This window comes from Oenanthe melanoleuca, chromosome 2, assembly GCF_029582105.1.
Source record: "Oenanthe melanoleuca isolate GR-GAL-2019-014 chromosome 2, OMel1.0, whole genome shotgun sequence".
Classification (NCBI taxonomy): domain Eukaryota; kingdom Metazoa; phylum Chordata; class Aves; order Passeriformes; family Muscicapidae; genus Oenanthe; species Oenanthe melanoleuca.
This window is the reverse complement of record NC_079335.1, coordinates 95,617,925-95,640,197: the sequence shown is the minus strand read 5'-3', so window position 1 is coordinate 95,640,197 and position 22,273 is coordinate 95,617,925. Positions and strand designations below refer to the sequence as shown.

General features: G+C 36.0%; 1 protein-coding gene across 3 annotated transcripts in view; it reads right to left on the bottom strand.

The window, feature by feature from the left end:
- POU6F2 (POU class 6 homeobox 2) overlaps positions 1–22,273 on the bottom strand; it is a 299,665-nt gene that overhangs the window by 36,844 nt on the left and 240,548 nt on the right. For all 3 annotated transcript variants that reach the window (XM_056484213.1, XM_056484214.1, XM_056484215.1), the window contains one exon: positions 15,828–15,974. In XM_056484213.1, coding sequence (XP_056340188.1) covers positions 15,828–15,974 — 147 coding nt within the window. The remainder of the gene's footprint in view (positions 1–15,827; positions 15,975–22,273) is intronic.

Here is a 22,273-nt window from a genome sequence, read left to right as displayed (position 1 = left end):
AATAGAACAAAAAATGGTGGAATCTTCTATGAAGAGAACAAAGCAGATGTGAACAAGAGAAAAATGCAACAGCAAAATGAAACTTAGTTTTACATATTGTCAAAATGCACATTGTAGTTACTAATGTTCTTGTAATACATTTAAAAAAAAAAACAACAACAAAACAACTCAGTAATATGAAACCTCCAAAAGCACTTGTTTAATCTTGGAGCAACAGTGGAGAAGATTTTTCTGGCATATGGGAATTACAGCAGAAGAATGCAGAGATGAGAGAAGTGAAAATGAATAGTATAATTCATATATGGAATATTTTAATTGCAGGTAATTGCAGATTTTCAAATCTCAAAAAGTCAAGGAATTGTGCTTCTTTCTGACATAGAACTGAATATATTAACTGCCCTTGAAACAATGTGAATATTTGTGGGACCTGTCCAACTCCACATATTTTCTGGTTCTGTGATGATAGTTGAGTTGGTGTGTCTGTCTACTAGCTTCTCCTTCTTCTCTCATTTCCCCCTCCCTGCCATCACCTTGCAAAAAAACCAAATCAAACCAAACCAAATCACAACAGCAACAACAAAAGAACCAAAAACCAAAAAACCACCCTACAGCAAAAAACACAAACGCAAACAAACAAATCCCATCCTTCCCCCAAATGAAACAAAAAAAAACCCAAACCCAAAATCCGTTTCTCGGATTAAAAGAAAAAGTTTATCCAGGCTAAACATGCACAAGATTTGTCAACCAGACTGCTTCATTCAGAAATGAAAATGTAAAGATGTGTAAACAACAAATAACCTCAGAAAAGGAATTAGCATCTCAAAAAAAAAAAAAGAAAGAAAGAAAATAAGAAAGTTATCAAATATGGATTTGTTTATCACAGTCAAGTTTTATGATTCAAACCTTATTCATATATATTTTATGAAGAGAATATCCATTGTGGTGGCAAAATTAAATGTATTTTGAAACTTGTATGTGACATTTATCTACCTGCTCTATCAGAAAAAAGTTGTCATATTCATTCAGACATATATTACTTTTTCAATTTCCTGTCTGTAATGTTTTTTTAATGTTCTTTAGGGGGAGACCACAGGATTTTTCATTCTTACAACGAAGACCATAATGCTTTAGAATTATGTTGATGAGTTTATACCTAAAAATTTGCACCACCTTTTTTTTTTTTTTTTTTTTTTTTTAAAGAGATGAACAGTTTGTTCTTATCCATGATAACCATGGTTTTTGGGTTCTTGGTGTTCTTTGTTTGTTTGTTTTCCTTTTTTTAAAGATACAGTCAGATAGAGAGTGGTCTGGTATTTTTTTTCTTCTCTTAAAGAAGTTCATCATACAAAACACAAACTTATGGTGCATAACTTTATGATGATTCAGGTTCTACTGTGAGCAACAAGAGATAAAGGAAAAAAAGGTGCAAGTATTGAAACTCCTTATCACATATCTTCCCATCCAAGGGGATGATTTTGATAGAAAGTTCATATAAACCCAGTGCTTTGAATAAACAGTGCTGTGCAGCAGGCAAGGCCAAAAGGTCATAGTAAGAGAAGAAACAGAAACCAATTAAGAGAGTTAATTGACAAGATGCTACAGCTGTCTTGCAAAATAATGGCTGGAGAGGTGGAAACTTCTTTCTCTGAGTTGCTATTAAAGTGACACTGTAGAGAAAAACTTATATTGTATCCCATAATCTCAGTGCAAGTCCTAAAAAGATATTGCAGTGCAGTGGGTCAAGCCCTGGGTACAAAGGACACTTATTTCTTATGGAGTTTCTTTGGTGGTAATGACCTTATCCACAATATCGAATAAGGAACACTCTCTGATGGTAACAAATGAGAATTCCATGAATGACATTCAAGTTGCATTTCTGAACAAATGACATCAAATTAAAAGATATGCCTCCCCTCTAAGCATATATAATATATAGGAGTAAAAACAAATACTTGGTAAAATTGGCAATAATTATGATGGTGTAGCTTAGGTTACTTTTTAGGACAGAAATTCTTACATGATGAGACTTTTTCACGGCATTTGTGGCATCTGATGGTTGGAGCTGTGCTGGAAATACATTTATATTGGTCTGTGATCTGAAGATTTAGTGTATCCCTTTTCTGTTCTATCCAAAACAGCAGGGTAAATGACCAGATAAATGTAAAAAGCAATCTGTCAAAAGGAGAGACATCTTCCTCCCTTCTCCAGATTCAAAGGGCTTGTTTTAAACCAGGAGAACCTCAAAGATGTAAAGTCTTCATATATGCATAACTGATTTGTAAATAACATCATCCTGCAGATGGAATACTTGATCTTACTTGAAAGAAAAGACACTCAACAGAAAGATCCTCCCCTTCACATTGCAAACCATCATTTAGTTGAAGTATCAGTAAAGTTAAATACACTTTAAATAATTCAGGTAGATACCATTGCCTTGGTCTCAATTTATTTGGGAAACACAAAGGAGCCAATCAAAACAGGAGCACAATTTTCACATTAAAAAATGAAGAATTCCTCTAGAGTCATTAAAAAAATAAGACAGTCAGTACTAAGTCCTGCATGTCCATCCTCAGATGCTTCCAGGACCTGAGTTAGAACTACTGTGACAGCAATGGTGAACTTAAGGATAGCATTACCAAAATGACTTAAGTATCATTAAAAATAACTATAGTGTGATATTGTAAACATGGAATTGTTGCAATGTTAGACACCTAGCAGCAGAAATACAGTTGTAGACTGTCCTTCATGACTCTCTCTATTCAATGTAGAGTGAAAGATCCCTGCAAGATAATTCATTGAAGCTTAAAATGCCTGCCTTAGATTGGACCTATGTTTTACTTTTTGAGGATGTCTATTTGTCTCAGTGATGGCAGAAAACACTAAACAGCTAGCTTAGATTGGATGCAGCCTAAGCTGCCTTTCATGTGGTTAAAATAGGGAAAAAGAATTCAAATCAAGGATCTAAAGAGACGTAAGACTCTGCTGAGTAGTCAACTCTAAAATTGACCCACAGTTTCTAGGTCATTTGGAAAAAAAGTTGCCTTTTTACTGACCATCTGAATCTCAGGTGTACATAAAAGGAGGGTAAAATAATTTGTTTAAAAATCCCTAAAATTAAAATAAAATCATAGAGCCTTTTTCCAGAAATGGGACGCATATTTTCTTTATTTTTTCTTTCTTTAGTAACTATTAAAATAAGACAAGGCTTTGAGAAGACCTCACTGGTTGAAAAGATGTTCAACACATGCACAAAATGAAATCTTTTTGACCATCCTTGTCTATTACAAATATAAACACAGAGATAGAGATGATTCACTTAAATTCCTTCAACTTGACTGGTAATATCTTGACACATTTCACTGGGGAGGGTATAACTTACACAGCTCTTAAAAAGTAAGTTTAAAAAAAAAGACACAGCAATGACTGTGGACTGAAGATTTATTAGAAAGATTCCCTAACCATCTCTTGGAAGTAAAATTTCCATTCTGTGCAAACTCAGTGAGAAATTGCTTTCTTGACATGGTACTCATTTATCTCCCCTCACTCTGTGTTCTTTGAGGTCTCCTTTTGCATCATTTGTTTGGTAGTCTGAGGCCGATTTAAACATTTTTACATTTGAGCTCTTGCCAGAGACCACAGTGATTTAGTGAATCAGGAATGCATCATTCATGTTTGTTCCCTCTTTTCACTGCATATGATTTTAAGGAGAAATAAAAGGCAAGAGGGAGCCAAGGGTACAACTCGCTGCATTAAGTGCTCCTTAATTTGAGCCTGAGTTAGTAATATTTAATATATGCATTTTTATTTGTATTCAGAAAATAAGTCTTTTGTTGTAGGAGATTTACTTATGATATTTTGTTTTCAACATACAGGGTGTAATACAATGCTGGTTAAGGACTTCCATGTAAGCAAAGCTCTAAGTATCCATCATTGTATATACAGAAGCATGAACCTATCTGAACAGAAAAATCTTCTGTATACTACTAACTATTTTTAGGTCAGTAGTCCAATATTAAGATTTTACATAACTACCCTGAGAAGTTGGCAAAAGCTTGTCAAGATTTTGTTTTGTACTAATTTCCAAGATTCCCCTCATACTCTTACAAAAACACAGTTTGTGATTGCAATTTCAGAGCATATTCAATAAGCTCTTAGACTTCACAGACGACAATTAGGGTTTCCTATGCCTTTCTGTATCTGGTGAACTGAGAATCAGTTAGGTTTTTTCACTTTGGACCTTTGTGAACAAAATTTTAAATTCAAAATCTTATTTTTTCTAGGCAGTCATTAAATATTTAATCTCAGTCTCTGGGCAGATTTTTGTCTTGGCTGTTGTGGCAAAATTCTCAAATGTGGTAGAGGAGAATGTGGTGCTTTTTGCTAATATCAGTTACATGATAATCTAACCTCTGTGGGCATTGGTTCTTAAACTTTCTGCTTTAGCTAAAGGAGTATGTTTCAACAATGAACATAAACAAAAACTGTTTTCAAATTCATGTGTCTACTTGACTCCAAAGATAGGTGACTGTCTCCTACAGGTGTCTGTACCTGAACAATAGGTCACCAGCTGGGACATTTTGGTGCATCAGGGAAATGAGAGACATTCTCCTGGGTAGAAATAGACTATCCAGGAGTGCAAAATATAGATTTAAACATACAGAGGGGTGCACTGTAGCTGCTAATAATAATTTTAAGAGACTGTAAATACAAAAACCATACATCAATATCTGTTCAATTAAAATGAAGAGATCTATAGTGCAGATCCCAATAGATGTGATTTAAATACTTAAAAATGGAAGCCACCTCCCAGCATTTTGGAGGGGTCTGGGGAGGTGATGTTCATCAACATAATAGGCATCAGGAAGCACACAGACTATGCCATCCTGTGGGTGTATGTTGGGAAATATTTTCCCCGCGATTCTACTAACAAACCTCAATTTTATTGAACTTCTAATTACTTCAGTCTGAGCTCTTATGCAGAGCTATCAATAATACCAGTCTATGTAGCACCTGCTAGTAGTGAAAGGGCAGTGTTAACACGAAATATCTTCTAACTCTCACTTTACAGTCATTCAAGAGTACTTACATTTTTGTGGGAAATCAAACCCCTAAAAAACTACAGACCTAGTTTTGTTCCTTATATGTTAATACATGGATTAAATTATTAGAATGCAGACAAGTATGGCCTGTGTACAGTCATGATTACACACATCTAAAATTACACTTGAGGGATCTGAGCTAAAGCAGAGCAGCACATCATCTTCCATGCCAAGATGAGAAGGATTAGTTTATTTTCATGTCACCAAAATAAAAAATCAAATGACCCCAAAGACGGAAGCATGACTCCAGGGGCAATTAAAATATTTATAATCTCATTTCCTTCTGGGTATTTGTGTCGCTTTTGAGGAGATGAGCACAAATTTCCAGGTAAGCATACATTCACCTGAGTATCTGTATACACACACATGTATATGTTCACATAAGTGGAAGCAATTCAGTTGAAAAGAATGTTGATATCTGCTCTATCTGAAATGTTTTAGGATTTTGTCAGAATATGGCAGTAAGACACAGAGGGAAGAACACTTTTCTGGATTGGCCATGGGATGCCTAAAGAAGTATTGTGGCACGTTTGAAATGGCACTAAAGACCCATGTTTAACTAACTGAATCCCAGATACACAGTAAGGCAAAAAACTATTGTCGGAAAAAGAAAATGGTAGAGACAGGGGAAGCAGAATGGAAACCAGAAAGCTGAATTCCTTGGGGTGTCTGAGAATGTGTCACTGATATTGGCACCAGACACCTGTTCATCCATACTCTTGTGTCCACATGGGTTTATGCTTCATTTATGGAAGAAGCCAGGAGAGCCAAACCAGAACAAATGAGAAGAAATTAAGGCTAATAAGCAGAACTGAGAAGGAAAGAAGGAAATTTCAGCATGGCAAGTGGTGCTGATTCCCCCTTCAAGGTAGTATACCGATTGAGTCTGATATGATGTTTTTTCTTTGAGTCTGTCTATTTGTGCTATCAAATAAGACATAGCCAAATGAACAGCCCTCAAAGAAGGGAGTGGATTAGGCCTCTGGAGATGATGACTAACAAGTTTAAATTAAACTTCTTTTCAGCTGGGCTGCAGTGACCTATTTATACAATTTCTTTCTTGCTAGCTAGCTAGCTTTTTTTAACATTACAAGGTGTGCCTGGCCTCTCTCATCTCTCTCTAAACTGTCTCCCTGATGTCCTGATCACTCTCTGATCTATCTCTCTATCTGCTGGGTGAATGCTAATATGACATATCCAACCTCTAAAACAAACCATTTATTTTGAAACTTGGCTATGTCAGAGCATTTGATGCGTCAAACATGAAAATGAATGTATATTTGGATATTGGGTACATCATGTCTTGATATTAAATTACCCCTGAAAAGAGGATTGATTTTTAAACTGGCAGGATATATGTATTGCTTCCTTGAATCTCTAGCATGAAGCTAGACATGAGGGGAGTCTGGCAAAGGTTCTCTATGAAGCAGAAACAGAGTTGCTCAAGGGCTATGAGTGTTTTCTTTATATTAATAAATCCTTCTTTGCGCTTAAGGAAAGAGATTCTGTCATTCTCTTCCATTATTATGTGACAATAATACATTAGTCTTCTATGAGAGATACTTATCCTAGAGATAATATTTAATTAATGTGCAAAGAAGGAAGTTTAAGTGAAAAAGGTACTTTAAAAATCATATATATTTAATATTTTGGCATAGATATTTCAAAGTCCTTTTTTTTCCTTTTGATATCTGAGCTATTTGCATACATACACACTGAGGCCTACCACTGTCAACATCTGAAAAAAAATGACAAACTGAGATATTCTTTGGGAAAGATAGAATGACTGTCCATGCATGGTTAGGTGATTTTTTTTTTCCCTGCTTGAACTTTCCCTGTCACTGTTCACAGATCAACACATAGAAGAAGGCATAGTACAATTTTTTGCAATAATCTAGATGCAAATCAGAAGACAGAGAATACTTCCTCTTACAGGACAGTTCCAATTCATTGTGCTGTTTGGAAGCTTGTGGATCTGCATGCAGAAGTTATGGGTCTGCATCTGGCTGGTTATTACTATCAATGTTGCATTAATATTTTTCAGTGGTTGGCTTACTACCAAAGTATTTCTGCAATACTCTCCTCGTTATGTGAATACTGCTTGGGGAAGACATATTTCTTCACTTTCAAATTCTTCAGAAGATATTGGTAAAATATCTGGGCTTCTCATCCCTTCAGATTTCAAACAAATACTGATTGCACAGCAAACATGGGAGCACCAAATCTTTCCTCACCTGTATCTCTGAGACATACTCATACAAATGTCAAGACTGCAGCACAATAAGAAAGACAATGGCTTTCATTTATGCATGAAGACATGTAACTTTTAAGAAATTCCAAACCTCACCAAAAGAGCAGGAGTGCTCTATCAGTGAATCAAGGACCAAAAATATTCAGCATTTTGCATTAAATTGCACTTTTGGCAGAGTGATTTGGCTTCCTTTCCCCTTTGCCCAAACAAGCACTTTTGGTTTAGTTTATTCTGATTATCAATGCCAATTGCGAAGATTGTAAAATTCTGACACAAGGATAAAGAATATACTATATACAGGATAAGTTAGAAAAATTAAATAAATAGTAAATAGTCTATAGTCTAAATACTTAGTCTACTAAGTAAATAGACTAAGATAGATAAAATCTATTTCTATCTATCTATCTATCTATCTATCTAGTTCGATAAAATCTAAATAAGACTAAGCACCATGTTAAACAAAGAACTATGATCTAAGGTTTTCAGAAATGATGAGGCACATTTAGAAAGATAACACAGACTCTCAGATTTGGTCCACTATTGCCTCTGCATTCCTACTGTCTCTCTTTAATCCACCCTGCAGAGCATTCCCTCATAAGAAGAAGTCCAAACTTAAGAATATCTTAGATTCCACTCTGGTGCCAGTCTCATACAGGAGGATTTCCATAATCTCTGTTCAGACAACGATGTGGCCTCAAATTTTTCTCAACTTTGTCAACTCCTGAAGTGATGCAATATTCCTGAGCACTTCCACTGTTTGGGAAACACCAGTAACATAGAAAGCCCTTTTCTTGGTACCACCTGCTTGCGTCAACTCTGTCCACTGCTTTGCTTATGTCATCTTGGAGAGTTTTCAATGTACTTAGGAAAACCTCTGTCTTTGCCTTCAAGTTCTGTGGTCTGCTTCACCAGGAATCTAAATGGCTAGCTAAAGCTCATGGATGAAATCTGTAATTGCCAAATTCAGTCTTCCAGGATAACAAAAGTCAAACCTTCTCTGTGCACAGCAAAGTTTGCTCTAAGGGGAAGGCCAAGGACTTGGAATGTATTCCAGCAGGAACTGAGGAACATTCCTGTGTTTATTATCTTTGGGTTCACCACATTCTGCTGGAAAAGCTAATACATTACTCGTTGTCTGCCTTTCTCTGATGCAAATATAAGCAATATGAATCTCTAAGAAATCCCTTCATAAAGATTTTTAAATCCAAACAAAACCAAAACTTTAAAGTCAAACAAAAAAAAATCCTAACAAAGACAGACAAAGCCAAATGCCCTTATCAAACATGCAATGCACTATTCTGCAAGCTTGTGCTGAGAGGAAGACCAATTTGTGACTATCACTAGTCATGTTTCTTAATGCTTTACTAGAATGTGATAAGATATGATGATAAGGAGAGTAGTGTAAGAACCTCTGTAGAGCAGAAAGATTTCATTGACTGTGATGTATGTCACTGGTGATAACAAGGAAAATTTTTCATGCTTATAACCACCTCATGATGCTAAGATGAACAGATTATAGGAATGGTAGGTTCTTCTTTTTTTATTGGTTAGCTCTCATGAAAATGGTATTAAGGTTGAACTAGTAGTAAGTTTGGTTTTCTCCTCCATGCAAAAGTAATTAAGAAGGCAATGACAAAAGGACAGTTATGTCCAGTACTTCTGACTTGAAATAATTAATGTAGAACAGCAACATTTTCAAAGGTGCCTAAATGCTTCAGGCTTTTAAGGGTCTCTTCAAAGTATATTTACTCCACATAATGCAGTGTGTTAGCAAGACCCCAGAGCTAATAACTAATGAACTAGCTCCTGTGTCACCTTGTTGAGAAGCAGAATTAATTAGTCCAGCCGTAACAACACACTACTGAGAGTTTTGGCTCCTTCAATCTGTGCTAGTCCAGCACTGAGACATGCACATATAAATGAACTGTCTCTGGCAATTTGCTTGCAATGCTCTGTTACAGTGCATAGACATGCCTTCGAGCACTCAGACTCGTAACTCTGATTGAAGGAAACTCAGGCTTTTACAGGTATGAAAGTTGCTTTTGAAAATAAGACTTGGGCACCTCTGAAAAGATCTATGTCCAAGACACAGTACCTTAGGCAGAAATCCAGGCAAGAGGCTACAATCTGAAGTGTGAATTTTAGTACCAAAAGTAAGATTTGTTGCAAGTTAGATGAAAGAAATTTCAGTGGCTCTTCTGGATAGATGTAGAACATTTCCAAGCGTGACAGAAGTTTCATTACACAATTATCCTTTAAATTTTTCAGTGATCACTGGCTAAAATAGACAAAAAAGACTAGTCAGATCTTGGTTTAAGTTAGACTCACTCTGCCTCAGTCCATTTCCACCTCATGAAACTATCAATTTGCATGACTGGAGAGCTTGGTCCAGGCATTTTTACGTTTATGCCGCTGTGGACATAACTGATATTAGAGAAATACTACAGCAAAATAAAGACTCAGTCAGCAAAAATATGTTAAAAGAATTATTTGTCTTTTGATTCAAATTCACATGGGAGGTAATTAAACAAACACTCTCCTCCATGTATAGCTGTGGGGAGGGAAACCAATAGAAAAAGAAAAAAATCTTCCCTTACAACTGACCTTTTCTCTTTTTATTTTTTTTCCTGTAAATGGCAAAACCACATGTATGCAGAACAGTGAAACTTTGAGGGGAAAAATAGAGAGTCAGACTCCACCCAGCAGAAATAATCTGAAGGTCTGCCAAAACAGATTCTCCTGGTAACGAGTTTCCCAAGGAATGTTCTTAAACTCTAGTATTATTAGGCTTACAATCCCCCCCTCTACCATCTCCCTCAAAATGTGTCTCTTAATTCCTCAGGCTTCTAATGAAATACCCTTAATATATGCCATTCTGACACCACCAACTCAGATTTCTGTAGGTCTCAGCCCTAGGAAGATACTGTCAGCAGTCACTACTTAAACAATAATTAGTAAAAATTCTGTGAATGTTTGGATATTGTGAAAGCTAAAATATTAGTGGTTACCATGTATTAAAGCTTCATAGCTGGAAGAGATAACAAGAAAGAGAAAAGAAGGTTAAGAGATAAGGCTAATGGACATTGAACACCTGAAGAGCAGCGTGAATTGCACATATTCAGTAGTACTCTAAGATTCTTATACATTCCAGGACTTTGAGCCTCCTAGAACTTCTGGGAGAATTATAAAAAACCGCCAAACAACAACAAAAAAACCCCCCTAACAATCAACATACTTCTTTTAAGTGTATGAGGAGTCACAAATTGCTGTCCCAGTGGTAGCCACCAATTTTCTTGGCTAGGGTTGAAAAGCAACAGAACCACCACTCCCCCCCACCAAAAAAAAAAAAAGCAACAACTAGAAAAATCCCACCCAACGTATTAGTCTCTTGGGTTGTATCTATGCACAAAATTGTACTATTGTCACTTAATACATACTACAGGGATTTAACAGAAATGGTCTAAATCCTTGTAAAGGTATACTTTTCAGTATTGGAATATCTTATTTCTATTTAGCTGAAACAAAACTGGAACAAAAAGTTAATAACTAACTAAATACGTAACTAACAAATTCAGGCTTTCCACTAATTTTTTTGCCACTTGTTTAACTAAACTATATTAGAATGCGCCTTAGATTTTTAAAGAATATTTTCTTTTGGAATGGGCATAGCCCCTCAGGAACATCATCAGAATAGAAAGAAAATGCTACAAACACCTTTTTCCACACCATTTTATAATTACTTCACCCCCCAAAAGAAGGTAATGGCCTTGTCTATGGAACAAAGAGGTCCTAGTATTGTGGTCTATTGCATATTTTCCAGGTTGTGGCCTTGGCCATCTAAGCTAAGACAAGGCAGCTACTCTGCTTAGAATCATAAACTTAGTTTGCAAATAACTGTTCTCACTTCAGAAAAAAAAAAGTAGTTACAGAAAACAGTGAAAATAACAGTACCTACATGAAGACATGTAATAGTTGGGAAGACAGAAATTTCCTTTACCATAAAAGATACTTTAGCACTTTCCAATCCAGTCCACAACGAGGACAATGTTATTTTTTAAAATCCTATCCCTGTTGTTATTGCACATGACATATTACATTGTACTGTACAGAGTGTGGTGATGAGAAATTCCCTGCTTATTTAATTGTGATCCTTCAATGAATTTGAAAGGGAGCACTTTATTTCCATTTCTTTAATTTACTAGTTCTTTAGCTGATGATTTTATTAACTCTTGTATTTGAGAACTGATGCTTAACAAAAAAAGGGGAAGAAAAAAAGGCCCTTGGCAGAATTGTGAAGGCCTGGAACTGAATAATGCACTTTAATAATGAGGAATAGAGCTATGGCTTTTGCTGATGGCTGTGACCGGCTCTGTGACCTGATTATGTCGCAGAGTGTCAGCAGCTGAGACACTACAAAAGGGAGCGCATCCCATCAAATCTATCTCCATTGTAATCACTCCCACTGCTGAGAGCCTTGTTAGGAGCAGGGAATCCATCAGGCCTCATTAGCACCGTTTACCATCAAGAAGCTCAAAGAGCAAATGTGTACCCTCTCATCAGAATAATGAGAACCAAAGCACTCCTATTATCTAATTGGATCAACAATGCCTCTCTCTCTATTTAGTTTCCTGAGCTACTTGTGGACTACAACACTCAAAAAATAGTTATTTTTTTGTTAAGTACCAGGGTGGACCTGTGCTTAACATTTTTCTTATACAGAAGGTTTTCTTATCTAAAGAGCAAGGCATGGGCACAATGAAGCCTGAGTTCCTTCAGGGGCATTCTTAGATTTAGACTGAAACAATCCAAGTTAATTCGCTGTTCAATTAAAGTGTGGACAATACGATTACACCATACATACTTAGAATTTCCTTTTAATCTCCCAGGAAACCTTGCCCTCTTTATCCATAAGGCAGTTCATCATGTCAACTCTTATGCTACTCTTTTCTTTTATGGTAAAATGTTATTTTGCAACTGATGAATTTAGCAGTATTTTTCTCCTGTTAGACAACTCCCGTCTTTCCAAAAGAGAAACTAAACTTACTCAGTACCCACAGTTAAAATGTATTTGATCCTGCTGAAGTCAAGAGACATATTTGAATGCAGCTGATGATAATTAACAAACCATATCCATCAACCTTGCTTTCATATTTCTGTGACTCGTTTCCTTACAAATATTATGACAACAGCCAAAGCACACATTTCACATACTTAATAAAAAAAATAAAAAAACAAAACTCCTGTTTTTTTTCTTTCATTTGCAGAACCAGCATAAAAAAAGACATATATTTGGTTATTAAACCTCTGCAGAATCCAAGGGCAGCAATGGCACTAGGGTCCTACTGTAAGGGCAGGCTGAAGCTGAATAGGTAGACAGTCTCTCTTTGAAATCTACTGACAGGGTGCAATCTGGCAAACCTGCTGCCCTGGCCTTTAAATTTAAGATATGAAAGCCCAGTGCTGCAAACACTTCCTGGAAAGTGCTGAGGGCAAACAGAATGCAAGCAGTGTTACATGGGCCAATAGCTCTTCATAATATGCTTCTGAAAATGAAAATTTGATTTAGAGTCCTCTACCTGTACTATATCAAATTAATCAAGTGATCTAATCATATTGTTTCAATGGATTAGATCTCTTGGCTTGGTCTTAGGAAGCTCTGGTATTACAGTTCATACTGCCATCCAAAGCAAAAGAAGAAAAATAAATAAACATACCATAACTGTGAATTCAATAATTAAATAAATAACAAATATGTAACACAAAATGTTGTTAATATATATGATTTTGTTACTGCAATTGTAAGAACTCCTAGACTATTGGGAATTAAGGCCATGCCATATGTCATTTAAAGGATCATTTCCCTTAAATTTGCCATAGGATCTTGGATTTGACCTAGAGCTTAATGTCTCCAGGGATTACTGATCACCATATATTTAGCTAGACAGATGGACATTCACAAGCCCTGAATTTCTGTAACAGAAACAGTGTGTAATTACAAAGATTGCACGTACCAACATTCTAGTAACTCATCCAGCTTTATATTTTCAGGAGTGAGTTTTGGGTATCACACTTGTGATTCCTTGAAAGGGGCAATTTTCAAAGGGTAGATTCTTAACATATGGTGCAAATATGGCTCTTTAGTGACTCCAAGCAGATTATTCAGAAATGGATCATTTCAAATTACTATTTGCTTATACTCCCAATTTTGAAGTAATATCTTGTAGTTCTTGGTTAGGTACTATAATTCTATTAATTTGAAGGAGAAGTAATTTAATTTCTGGAATGCCAATAAATTATACTGATTAGTCCTGTTTTAGGGCAGCCTGAGAAGTAGTCTCTAAGTAATATGAGTTATGCTGAATATTATCAATCTGTGTGTTCTGTTACACACTTATTATCAGTATTTATCTATATTGTGGCAAGGTCTGCAGTACTGATTATAAACAAAGGAACATTTGCAAAAGCAAGTAGCAAAAAGACAACCCTTACTTAAAAGACCTAGGCAGATAGCTAGGGACTGTAATTTAATTTCAACAATTGGGAGGATTCTTCCTTTCCTTTCTCTTTCTCTACAACCTGTGGAATTATTTGACTTTACATTACACCTGGAATAAACAAGACTCAACCTGAGTGAGACTTTCATTCAGTGATATCTTCTTAGTAGTATTTTTTTAAGGATACAATGAATGGTCACTGATAGATTATGTTTTCTGTGGAGAACATGTAAAGGAAAAGCTATAAAAAATTAGTCTACATTCATAACTTCAGCTCTTACAATGAACATCTTTGGTGCCAAGTGCCTCATATGTGAGTGGTGACTGTGAACCATTTCTGGAGCACAGAGGAGACAGAAACAAGCAGGCTTCTAGGTTGGAGCTGATCTGACTATGAGTTATAGGTATTATAACCAACTTTTCTCCCAAACCAATACCCCATCCCTCCAGAAATCTTAATAGGCTTTTGAGAGCCTCCATTTAAAGCTGGCTGCATAAAATGATCCTTTGATGAAAAGGGATTGAAACAAGGGTTAAAGTAGACATTGAAAGGTTATTGTAGAGGGCACATTGTTCATACAATCCTCCTTTAATATGTGTGGTGTGCACCTGCGATAAGATGATTCATTAGATAAGGCCTCACTTTGACAAGCTCCATCGTTCAACCCTCGGGGTAGTGATGGAACAATTCTGCACCCACCCAGTAAATATAACAAGGTCAGCATTTTTTTTTCCTGGGACTTGGATGGTGATAGTGAAGCTCAGGAAGCATCTTTGTTTATGTGTCTTGTTAAAAAAAAAAATCCAAGGGGGTCCTATAAAGTGTTGACTTTTATTTTTTTATGGGCCAAAATAAAAAACCTCACTCTTGTTCCAATTAACTAAAAAATTACCAGGAGGAAAGCAGTTCTTCCTTTTTTTTTTCCTTCTTTTTCTCCTCACTAGTAAATATAAGAGTAGAAACTAAACTTTAGATTCACATATCAGCCAAGCTGCATCATTTCAATAAATGTTTTTCAGGGTCTAACATCCACATAAACACTGTGGGTATCACTGGGTGCCCAATTTGTAGAATTTAGAATAATGACATTCAAATTACTCAGTTACCAGTTATATATTGACAGATTTGTTGCAGATAAACAAGACATTAATTTTAATCCTAGTAAATGTAATAAAGAATGAAAGTGATCACAATCAAAAAACCACTTAAATATGCTGTATCAAAGGAATTATTTTAATATATATGGATCCAGATGCATATCTTTTTGCATCTTACAAAGACTTAAACTGAAAGAGTTTGAACAAATAAACAGCTCCAAAATGTAGGTAATGCACAATCTCTCTCTTAGACACACTAACTCTTAAACAATGTTCAAGTTCCTATTTGGAAATTTTTCTTTGAATCAAAATAATCTTCCAAACTTTCATTTACCGGCTGGCATCTTCATTGCAAATTGCTTAACATAGTTAATAAACAAATGAGTAAGTCACTCAGATAAATCCATCCCTGATACTTCATTACAGTTTATTTTCCTTAAGTAGAAACATTTCAAGCCTTTTAAGAAATGATGTAATACAGAAATGCCACAGAAATGGAAAAAAGTAAAGCCCAGTACCACTTCAGTAAAGGTGTTTGTTATTAGGCATATTTAAGTGGAAGAAGACAGATGGTATGTTTGTTAAAAATCACAGAGTTGCTGGACTTTTAAAATACCATGGTATTGCACTACTGCAATATTTTTAAAGGGCTGAAACAAAATAAAATAAATCCTTAGCCTCTTCTAGCTTAAAAACACTCTTAAGAGTGCCTAACTTCCCCCTGTTTCTCAGACTTTCTTTCACTTTCTTACCTTGTCTGGCAAATCAATATTTATTTATCTTCAACATGTGCACTTTTAAATTGCTGTCATACAGGCGGAACTCATTTTTGTCCCGAGATCAGCCTGCCATCAGAATTCACTGTTTGCTCCATCTTCCACTCACCTGTCCCTGTGCATTAGTGACGAGCTGGCCTGTGACCCCCTGAAGACCGGAGAGGGCGTTTCCAAAGGCTTGGGAGTTTGCTATGGAGCCCATGGCTGCTGCTGCTGCAGCTGCTGCTGCTTGACTTGCTAGTGGATTATTAACCAGCTGGAAAAAAAGGAAATGAAATATCGTGATAAGACCCATGATAAACATATAATGCTAACTGGATAATATAAATGTGAAGGCAGAGTAAGGTTTATGTTATTTTAATGTTTTTTACCCACCAAATAGTGCGTAAAAAATTGTCTGCTCCAAGAGCTCAAGTTTGAGAGGTTCTTACTTCTGGGGCTTTGAAAATTAATAGTTTTTAAAAAGGAAATTCCATGCTGATGTTGAAGAAAAGATTCCCTTATTTTAACCCTATATTCTCTCTCCTTTTTTTTTTTTTTTTTTTTTTTTCAATCGAGTTGTGCTTGATGTGTTTCTTTAGGTTCAATTGCTAATGCCACTAGTACTGCTGTAAAGAGCTATCAGTGAAAGATTAGCAGTTGATTTGACTGGGAGTGGAATGTTTACTTGGGGATATTGAGAACAGAAACTATTTTACTGATGACCCTAAACCCAAGAAAAATCTGCAAATCCTTTTAATTTTTATCATTAAATAATTGGTCTCACTATCTAGATAAATCACAATATAAGACTCAACCTTCTAAGTCAGGGCAGTAGATGTCTACTAAAAATTCAAAATTCATTTGCAAAATACAATACCAAGCAACATGCTGCTTCTCAAATGTGAATGATTAGTTCCAGGACTCATAAATTTTCAGGAAATAATTTGTATTGCCTGCTTTAGTCAATTCTACCTGAATGCTCCATAGAAAGAACAGAGCATGGTCATGGCTTTCACCTTAGGAGACTAGGGGAATCCCACAGAGGAGCACTCCTATCAACTCCTGTGCTTATCAAGCATATGAAATGTGTGTTCATTTGTCAGAATCAAAAGTTGTCTTGGACATAGCTTTTCCACTGGATTATTGTAAAGTTTCTATTTTCTTATCCTTTTCTGAGAAAGGACAAACTTTGAACTAAGCACACAGGGATGGCAGTAAAAAAAAATGGTATTGAGAACCATCATTACTTGGACAGCTGTCTTGAGGGCAATCAAACTGAGTTCAAGAGGCTGAAAACACATTTTAGAGTGGCTTTGCCTCGTAAGAATCATTGCATTATAGCAGTACTTGTAAAATACACATTAGCAGGGTAGAGCAGAAATCTGAGGGACAAAAACAGTTGAGGGACAGTTTTTCTTAGACCGAAATGAAAATGCTAGAGCTAGCTCAGAAAAGCTTTATGTTTGACCTGAAATTAGTAGGAGTTCTAAGTCCTTAGATGATGAGTAAACTATCAATCTTTTAGAAATGGAGAGCCATAAGCAGCAGTAAGGGATACACTCCATAGACAAGCTCTGATTCAAAATAGGTTATAAAAAATTAATCAGTGATTAGTAGCTGTTTTAAGCATGTTACAGATATGAGTAGTGTGTTTGTTATAGACATTTAGAAGCCCATCAATAGAAGATGTCAGATATGGTTATAATCTATGCTTATAAGAAACCTACTTGTCTGTTGGACATTGCAAAATCTACAATTGATTGGTCATACATTAAAACATCTATTAATCATTCATTAGCCTCTCATGAAGTATTTATAAATGCAACCTTGATATAAAGTGTTGCTTAAAGGGGTGCCTTGAGCACATCCAATCCCTCTAGAAATTGCAAAGTAAATAACTAAATAAAGATTAGTAGCAATGCCAGACAGAAAAGATGACATTGTTTGGAGGAAGTATTTTGATTTGGAAAAAATTGTTACATGAATCTCTAAAAGCTATTCACAGCACCCCATGGCAAGAAAATCAAGTAGGAATAAAACACAAAAGGGGAAAACTGCAATGCATGCCTGATTAGCAATCCTGATGAGCTGAGCTGTGAAGAGAACTGAGGTCAGTACAATAACCAAAGTGAACCTCAGCCACTGGATGCAGACTGCAAGAAATTCCCCTGACTGCACAAAGGTGTGGGTGCAAAGGCATGATACACTCTTCAGTGATTTGGGTAATTCCAAAGAACAATATAAGTAAACTGGTTGGTTTTCTGCTCAAAACAGTAGCATTTCGTTATTGCCCCAATCAGAAGTTTGCATACCCTTCTGTTTTTTTTTTTTTTTTTTTCACAGCACTTCATTGGCAGCACTGGAACTTGAAATTCCCTCATAGCTGTAAATACTTGGAGAAGAAAGGGGCAAGAGTGTAAGGCTTTCAGAAAAGGTCTTCTACAATCTTATTATGAATGTGCAAATTACTGAGCCTCTGATCCTACAGCATCTGACTGCAAGTATAAATTATAAACTTTGGACAGTTACACAACATCAGTAAAAATAATAAACTAATAAACTACACTAGCTGCTATATTCAGGGCTTAAGAGGCATGCAAGAAAACAGCTCCTTGGGAAGCATAAATAAGCTTTTGAATCTGGAAACTGCAAAGGGTTAAAACTTTCTAAAAACGAGACTATCACATTCTAGAATCTCTTTTCCATTTTTCTTGCACCAGTTTGCAGAAAATGTACATTTTCAAACACAACAATAAAATTTAATTACAACAAACCCTGGAGACACTCAGGATTGCTTTTAGTTGCATTACAGAGATAAGCTACTTATTAAAAATGATGGCAGAGGCTATGATATGCATAGGTACCCTGCATAGTACCATGTTCCAGGAAAAAATACAGGGAACGGGCCAAATCACAGGGTAAGAGACTCCAAAGTGCTTATGAAACCACCCCTATCTATTCATAAGTCTGATTAAAAATGAGAGGATGCATTTTTCTTTGAGTGCGCTGGGGAGCTGTTGACTGCAAGTTACACTCTATTCAATTGACCCCTTTTATATTGTGTGCAAACTGGAGATGAAAAAATACATCTCATTTCATTATGTCTGGACACCAAGATAACACATTGAATCTTCCTTTTATTTAAAAAATAAGATCTCTAACTTGAGAGGTTTATGCAATTTCTCAGTGAAGGTTGGATCCCAAAGAATACGCGTTGGAAATATTGGAAATATATTGTGAAAAATCCCACAAAGGGCTCTTTGCATTTTGTTTCTGTATTTAAATAATGATTTAATTTGGAAAGCTGAGATATTTGGTGCCCAAATCTCTTCTCTAACAGTAATCTTTGTTTAAAGTGACAGGCCAGCCCTCTCAATGATGCCTTTGCTAATGACATGATTATATGAGGAAACAAATTTTATGAGGAAGGATCTTCAATAACTGAGCAGGTTTAGTACATTTTTCTGAATTCCCAAATTCTGAGCTTTTAAAGGCAAAGCATGTGAAAATTGTCTACTTTGTCAATAAAAGTGGAAGACAGTCCAGAGCAGCACACAACTAGAGTTAGAATTCACACAACTAAAACTAACCTGAGAAATTCTGGTGGATGAAAGAGGCACTACTTACAAGATCCTAAAGCTGTACCATGCAAAGTGAGGGTTTCTATGGTTAAGACATAGTCTTCAAAAAAAACAATTTGAAGAAAAGGATGTTAGAATCAATGCTGCAAGTAGCTTTCTTGAGAGCCATAAATACATTTTTCTTTTGGAATAATACCATCTTCCTCTTTATTCTGAAAACTAACTAAGTATTGAACTTGCTGTGCGAAACTGATCAAGCACTCATCTATTGTTGAATACAAGATTTGATAACCTACACAGTAATTTTACTTTTCTTTGTAAAAGTCATGCCCTACTGAACTTTCAGTCTCCTGGTCTGGAAATCAAAGAGCCAGTTTTATCACAATATCATTCAGTGAACAAATACAAAGAAAAAACCAAACAGTTTTACTAGTGAAAAGTCAGGACGTTTCAGGATGCCAGAGCATCACATGAAAAAAAGGGCACATAGCCTGAAAGGCAAAGTCACTTTATGCAGTGCCAGTGTATAGAACTCATGTGTTTTCCAGAGCACTGGTGGAGGAGGCTGGGTAAAGACACGCTGCTGTCTGAATGCAGCAATGGAGAATGTGAAGGACATGTCGCAGGGTAACTTCAGGTATAACTGCATTTTACAAAATAGTATTAGTGTTTTTCAGGAAGACTGTTAAAAATCACATTTCTGGGTATCTCCTAGAGATGGAATTAGTGTAGAAAAGTATTACATTTGATTAGGGACCAACAGATCCTCAGTCTCTGATGTTCTCTGGCAAACTCTTCTGTAGGGAGCATCACACTACTAGATTAGCTGCTGAGATTATTTGCTTAAACCAATGCTTTTCAAGGGAAAACAAATATCTCTAACACTTGAGAAGAATTTAGCAATGGCTCAGTCAGAAACACATGACATTTTTCCTTTCTACTCACAAGGAGTGAAAATTTTATTCACAGAAATGAAATTTTTATCAGCATGGCATGTGCTTTTGTAGGAATTTTTAGACAGGAATCTATCTAAATTTTATTGTGTTTAGCTGATGAGAGAATTACTGATGAGGTTAAAATATAATGGGATTTATTCCCATTTTCTCTCAGTGGCTCATGAGACAGATTATGGGTGGTAATCACCGGACCTTAAGGAAAAAGACTGTTTCATACATAGTTTTAATGCTTAAATTCCTAATTCTTTTCAATGCAGATATATCTATACCTAGTATCAGTTGATAGCTCCCTGATAGCTCATGGTGCCTGAAGGATTTTAAAGGAAGACACTGGAAAGACTGCTTCAATGGAATCCTGGGAAAGCACCTAGATACCACAGCAATAAGTACCAAACAAACGATCATAATAATCCAGATCACCACTTAGCACTTATATAGAATTGTGGGTGCATGAGCTCCATCAATTTAATTTACTTCTAGGATTTTAAGTAAAAGTAAATCAAATTTTGAAAAACCCTGTGAACATGCAAATCCCAAGCAAGTCAAGAGAGAATACACAGGTAACATAAACCAAAATATGTTAATTTCATCCAAAGAGGTGCTATGAGCAAGTATTTTGGAAACTCCATCTGGTTTTGTACTTATCAGTTAGATTTTTTCTTTTAATGTTAATCTTGCCCTTCATCCATCCATCCCTCCCTCCCTCCCTCCCTCCCTCCCTTCCTCCTTTTTTGTTGACATAATAGGTTAATTACAACATTTAACTTTTGTAAATGAACATCAGGGTAAAATGTCTAATAAAATAGCTGTCATAGAGCCTAATCATGCATAACTATTTGAAAACACGCCCAGCAGGCAAATCCCAAATTATGAAAAAAAATTAAATCTGTCAGCATTTAGATTTTGTGATATGTTGTGATATGATCAACTTACAAAGTGTACAGTGTAGTTATAATATTCAGACTCATCCAACACTGTCTGCTTATTTCAAAACTGCACAGGTCTATATTTGCAAATGGTTGTAGATGGTAAGAGTTCCAAATAGGCTGCTCAGACAGACATTTTAGTATATGCACATGTATCAGAAATTTATGTACAGCATACAGTGTAGAGACAAGGACATTGAAATATCTGAAAGCACCGACTTGACAGAGGCACTTAAAATATCTGGTTCTCACAGATACTTAGTCTGCTCATTATATGCATTTATTGTGGTTGAGCTATTTGCTGTCTAAATCTATGCTGAATTTTCTATCAGAAATAAGTACTGATAGTGGTATCACTGATGTGACATGACTTGATTCAATGCAAAGCGACGCGACCTGAGGTGATTGGAAGCACGCCGTGCTCATGTGAGCCTCGATATGACATGGATAGAAGAGGATGCACAAAATTTCTTGCAGTATCTTTGTAAACAAGGTGCTGCTGGTCAAATCTGAACCAGCCCTGAAAAACCTACAACAGAAATTTGCAAAATAAAAAGGCTACGTTTCTTATAGAGCTGCGACAAAGCAAATAAAGAACGGGCATCATTCCCAGGCCTCTCACACCAAACTAATGGAGACATGAATAATGAAGAACACATCAGGGCACAGGCTAAGAGTGAGCAGACACCATCCTAGCCACTTTAATTTCTGCTCTATTAGTGACAGATAGAAAAGAGAGGCAAGGAATCTAGAAGAAAGGGATCATCATTGGGTCTAATCCTACGGGATAAACTAAATTGAAGGTGTCAGCATGTCTGAGGCTGGGTCCTTTATGTTTACAAAAAGAAAGAGTGAGTATATTTAAATATATTTAATATCTTTAAATGAAAATAATAACAAAATGCAGATGCTTTAGCAGCAGGTCAGTATTTACAGAGTGACCCTAAACTTTCATCTCGTCAGTTCCTGACTGCCCGCATTTGTAACTTACAAGTTGTAACTTACAACTTTGAAATGTCCCAGATCTATTTAAGCTGGCACACACTAAACAAGATTTCAGTTCAACAGAGGCATCTTCATCTTGGTTTTGTCCAATTCACTTGGTTTTGT